This window comes from Artemia franciscana, chromosome 2 (genome assembly GCF_032884065.1).
Source record: "Artemia franciscana chromosome 2, ASM3288406v1, whole genome shotgun sequence".
Classification (NCBI taxonomy): domain Eukaryota; kingdom Metazoa; phylum Arthropoda; class Branchiopoda; order Anostraca; family Artemiidae; genus Artemia; species Artemia franciscana.
In genome coordinates, this window is record NC_088864.1 from 9,601,423 (window position 1) to 9,607,422 (window position 6,000).

Below are 6,000 nucleotides of genomic sequence, written 5' to 3' on the forward strand. Positions count from 1 at the left end.
TTAGCTCGATTTCATTCCTGGAAAATGATATAGCAAAAAAAAAAAAAAAAATCAAAAAGTTGAGCGGACGTAATTTTCATCGATTTTAGTCAAATACGTGCTTTTGTTACCAAATAAAACATTTAGCTGGTTGATGACCAGATACCAGCTGTTTAAAAACAAATTCAGACCATTAACTAAGAAAGTCTGACAAAAAACCAGATCCATGAAATCTATAACATTGCAAAATGCGAATTCTGAAAATAGCTGTCGTCTACAAATGACTCCCAAAAACTACCGAAATGTGCAGAAAACTTAAAAATTAGCATTAAATTTAAAACGTCCATTGATAATTCCAAACTAGACTTAAATATCGCCACCAAAGCATTTTAGGTATTTCTATTTTAATATTGACGTGGTCAACCTCAGCAAAGAAATAAATATAAAAAAAAAAAGTTGAGTGTCTCCATTCCCATTTCTAAATATGATGCTAATAATCAATCAGTTCGTGGTAACGAACTGTGAAACTCGGAATTTTGATGTTAAAAGATAAATCAAAAGAATCAGATTTTTATGCTGATTTTAAATATATAAATTTCATCAAATTTAGTCTTTGTAATCAAAAATTACGAGCCTGAGATAATTTAATTTATTTTGAAAAATAGGAAGAAATAACCCCTAAAAGTCATAGAATCTTAACGAAAATCCCAACATCGGATTCAGGGTATCCGAGAACCCCATAGTAGAAATTTCAAGCTCCTATTTACAAAAATGTGGAATTTCATATTTTTTGCCAGATGACAGACCACAGGTGCGTGTTTTTTTTTCTTTTCCCCAGGGGTCATCGTATCGACCAAGTGGTCCTAGAATGTCGCAATAGGGCTCATTCTAACGGAAACGAAAAGTTCTAGTGCCCTTTTTAAGTGACCAAAATATTGGAGGGCACCTAGGCCCCCTCCCACGCTCATTTCCCCCCAAATTCAACGGATCAAAATTTTGAGATAGCCATTTTGTTCCGCATAGTAGAAAACCATAATAACTATGTCTTTGGGTATGAATTAATCCCCCACAGTCCCTGGGGGAGGGGCTGCAAGTTACAAACTTTGACCAGCGTTTACATACAGTAATGGTTATTGGGAAGTGTTCAGACGTTTTCAGGGGGATTTTTTTGGTTTGGGGGATGAGGCTGAGGGGAGGGGCTATGTGGGATGAGCTTTACTTGGAGGAATATGTCATGGGGAAGAGAAATTCAATGAAAAGGGCGCAGGATTTTCTAGCATTAGTATAAAAAAATCAATGAAAAATAAACATGAAAAAGTTTTTTCAATTGAAAGTAAGGAGTAGCATTAAAACTTAAAACGAACAGAGATTATTAAGCATATGAGTAGCTCTTAAAATACTTTAGCATAAAAAGCGAGGTATTTAGGAGGAGATAAATACCTCGCTCTTTATGGTAAAATATCTTTAGTAATTTCAATTATTTATTCTACGGCCTTTCTGATTCAGGGGTGATTCTTAAAGAATTGGGACACAACTTAAGATTTAGTGTAAAGAGCGAGGCACTAACGAGGGGACAAATCCCCTCATATACATAATAAAAACATAAGAATATAAAAGTTTGTTACGTAAGTTAATTCTTAAGTAACGTAAATTTCTTACTAATAAAAACGTTCGTTAAAAATAAGAAGTTCTAGTTGCCTTTTTAAGTAACCGAAAAATTGGAGGGCAACTAAGCCTCATTCCCCACCCCCTGATTTCTCAAAATCGTCTGATCAAAACTAAGAGAAAGCCATCTAGCCAAAAAAAATTATATTGAAATTTCATTTCAATAATTTATGTGCGGAAAGCCAAAATCAAACATGCATTAATTCAAAAACTTTCAGAAATTAAATAAAAAAAAAGATTTTTTAACTAAAAGTAAGGAGCGACATTAAAACTTAAAACAAACAGAAATTACCCTGTATATGAAATGGGTTGTCCCCTCCACAATCCCTCGCGCTTTACGCTAAAGTTTGACTCTTTGCCACAATTCTACTTTTTAAAACAATTAAAGACTTTAGCGTAAAGAGCGAGGGATTGCGGAGGGGACAACCCATTTCATATATGCGGTTATTTCTGTTCGTTTTAAGTTTTAATGTCGCTCCTTACTTTCAGTTAAAAAAACTAGTTTTTTTTTATATTTAATATACTGATAAAAGCAAGAGCATAGGCTTAAGCCTGAACGATAATAATAATACCTCGGACTACAGGCATTTAAATTCTGTATGCTTAACCTTATTCCGCCTAGCAATGATTTAACGCGTTGGGTGCTTTTGGGGGTTTTTAATACCTAGAATAAATTTTATTTAAATATCGATAATATAAGGTCTGAACAAATATATTATGTCTTATGTTGATTTTGAGGAATCTCTGGCTAGTGCCCCTGCCAAAATCCATTCCCCAGTGAAATATCGGCATGTGGTAAAAGTTTTACAATTTCTTTTACTTCAATAAATATAATAGTAGAGGAGATAAATAGGGAAAAGTAGTCTATCAACTCGAAGTTCAAGCACGCATCTCAAAATGAAGTTGCTTGTTTTTCCTGTCTGTTTTTCATATATTATAGGCGGTCAAGGTACTCATTCAGTGCCAATGACAAAACTAAATTTAGAATTAATGACTATATCTGTTTTCAGCGACTTAAAAAGGAGGCTAGGACACAAATTCCCTGATGACCCTAATTTCCAATACATTGAGAGGCTCAGTGGTCAGAGCTACTACTAAAATGAGCTTGTGGGGACTAACTTAACCCCCAATTAACTCAGAACCCTTCAATCAAACCAAAAGAAATGGTATTGTATATATAGAGCCATAAGTAAATAAAATATTTAGCTAAATAAATTACAAAAAAAGCTTTGCGCCCTTCTCGAGTCTAACTTCAGTGCAGATAAGGGTCAAACTGCACTATCTTATTATTATTTCTTCTTATCAATGGCAAAACTGAGAGTAAAAATAAATTCTGTAGTTGTTTCCTATTATTTGAAAAAGACCCCAAGACAGGATTTTTGAAAAACTCCAATTTCCTTTTAAACTTTAGCCAGCATAGGTGCTAAGCTTGGAGGAACTCACAGGATATATTTTCCCTCAAAAATATTGCTTATGGGGACTTTTTTCCCCCGAAACCACTCAATACGGCTTGTGCATAACAGCACAACAGCTGTGGGTGCACACTATGAGAGGTGCAGAGGTCAGAACTGCCATAAGAATATTACTTGTGGGGACTGACTGCCCCCCAAATCACTCAAAAAGGTTGAATAAACTAAAAGATATTGCGTTTCTACGTAGAGAGCCATAAGTAAATACACATTCAGCTCTAACGGATTATAAAAAAAAAATGGCACTTCTTGAGTTAAACTTCAGTTAGAATAAGGGATTAACTACAGTATTTTAATAGGCAGCATAGGTACCAAGTTTAAAGGAGCTCGGAGGCTAGAACTTCACCAAAATATTATTTGTGGGGACTGATTGTCCCCAAACTACTCAAAATGGTTCAATTAAACAAAAAAATAATGCATTTTATCTATGGAGCCATAATTAAATGCAAAGGATTAGCTCCAATACCCTACAAATAAAAAAGGTGCCCCTTTGAGTTTAACTTTAGTTTGGGCAAAGGTAGGGTGGCAATATTGCTTCCTATTCATCGTCTTCTTCTTATTTTTTTTTTCATTTGTATTAATCAATGATAGGAACGATTTTTATTAGCTTCCTTCACCAAACGCAACTAACCCTTTCTAGGTGCAAAGTAGTGTGACATGGGATGAACTAAAAGTTGTAGAAGTGTTGGACGAATTTCGTAGTCAGCAGAATGAAAGCATGGGTGCAAGTTTTTACACAATAGCTGGTTTTGGTGCAAATGGTGCTGTCATCCATTATGAGCCAGCACCAGAAACCAACATGAATATTGACATGAATGGATTGCTTTTAATAGACTCCGGTGGACAATATCTGGGTATAACTAACATTTTTTTTTAATTTCACTTTTCTCGGAATCGAGGATATTTTGCAGTTTTTTGGATATTTTTTTATCTTTTGAAAATTGTGAAGTGTTCATCGTGGAAATTTGAAGCACCAAAATATTGTACAGTCATTGTTGCACTATTTAATTAAATAGCTGGCATCGAATGGAGCTATAAAACAAACTTAGAGGTGTGAGATTTTCTTTTAATTTTCTTGTAAAGTTTAATTTAAGAACTTTTGTAGCTATCCATCTTTTTTTCTGTTTTTTTTTTATATTTATGTTTCTTCTTAACTATTTTTGTATGATCTTAGACAAAATTTGTTTTTTTGACACTGAAGAAGGCTTTACAGAAATTATTGCAAAAATTGTACTTTTCTAACATTTTAATTCTTCTTCATAAGGTATTTTCTACTATTTAATGAAAGTTTGATATTTTTTAACTTCACTAATGAGCTATCTTGAAAAATGGTTGGGTATTTTAACTTCCCGAGAAATACCCTAATTTTATTTTTACAAAATGTAAAACAGGTCTGCAACATGCTTATTGCATAGCTGACAAGTGATATCAAACAGTTTGTGGTAAAGAAATGTACTAAGGAGCGACCCGGCTCAATAGTAACCGAAACTCTAAAAACAGAATTTTAATATCAATAGTTGCATCAATAGAATTTCATTTTAATGCTGATTTAAATATATAAGTTTCATCAAGTTTAGTCTTACCCATCAAAAGTTACGAGCCTGAGAAAATTTGACTTATTTTAGAAAATAGGGGTAAACACCCCCTAAAATTCATAGAATCTTAACGAAAATAACTTAGCTGGATTCAGCTATCAGAGAACCCTACAGTTGAAGTTTCAGGCTCCTATCTGCAAAAATGTGGAATTTTGCATTTTTTGCCACAAGACGGATCACGGATGCGTGTTTATTTGTTTGTTTTTTGTTTTGTTTTTTTTCCCAAGGGGTGATCGTATCGACCCAGTGGTCCTAGAATGTTGCAGAAGGGCTCATTCTAACGGGAATTAAAGGTTCTAGTGCCCTTTTTAAGTGACCAAAAAATTGGAGGGCACCTAGGCCCCTTCCCATGCTCATTTTTCCCAAACTGACCGAATCAAAATTCTTAGATAGCCATTTTATTCAGCATAGTCAAAAAACCTAAAAAGTCTGTCTCTATAGAGACATTAAATAGTTTTTTTCTCTAACTGAAAGTAAGGAGAAATATTTAACTCAAATAAATAGAAATTATGTGATATATGAAAGTTGCCCCCTCCTCATTACCTTACTTTTAACACTAAAACTGTTTGAACTTTTAACAAAGCGTCCTTTCTAATTAGATGGCCCTTGTGTTTGAGTTTCTGCTCTTAAAAAATTGAATACAATTCAAACTTTAGCGTAAAGAGCAAGGTATTGAGGAGGAGCCAACCATTAATATACTTTATGATTTCTCTTCGTTTTGAGCTTCGATGTTGCTTCATACTTTCAGTTTAAAAAGCTTATTTTTTATTTAATTTCTTATTTTTTTTTAATTATGTCGGTAAATCTGAATCATCCTCCATAAAATATATCCCACTTACGGAAAACTCTTCCGGGAAAACTTCATCTAACGTAAAGTGCATCTCCCGTTAAATTCCCCCAGACATGTCCATCCTTACTGAAAATCCCCCCTCCCGTAAAATTTCTTTCGGACGATTCAGCCAAAAAATTCAGCCAAAGATTCAGAAAAATTCTCCTGGCATACTTTCACGTCACAAAAACTATATTTTCTAATTGGTTTTTGTATCACTCTGGAAGTGTCTCCTTCCGTGGAAATTTTTATCGAAAATCAAAATACGTCGAAAATAGCCCTCAGGTATTTCTCACCGAATATCTCAGTTTACTAAATTGAGTTGGCAAAGAGAATGTAAGCCAATCGAAAAGAAGTTCTTATAAGAATTCTGTCAAATCTTTTCAGTGTAAAACTTCACCTGAAAAATTTACCCGCCCCCCTCCGAAAATTTGCCTTCCCAAGAATGTTTCTTCCTATAGAA

General features: G+C 34.0%; 1 protein-coding gene across 1 annotated transcript in view; it reads left to right on the forward strand.

The window, feature by feature from the left end:
• LOC136034085 (xaa-Pro aminopeptidase 1-like) overlaps positions 1-6,000 on the forward strand; it is a 127,969-nt gene that overhangs the window by 66,985 nt on the left and 54,984 nt on the right. The window contains exon 10 of the mRNA XM_065715213.1: positions 3,754-3,967. Coding sequence (XP_065571285.1) covers positions 3,754-3,967 — 214 coding nt within the window. The remainder of the gene's footprint in view (positions 1-3,753; positions 3,968-6,000) is intronic.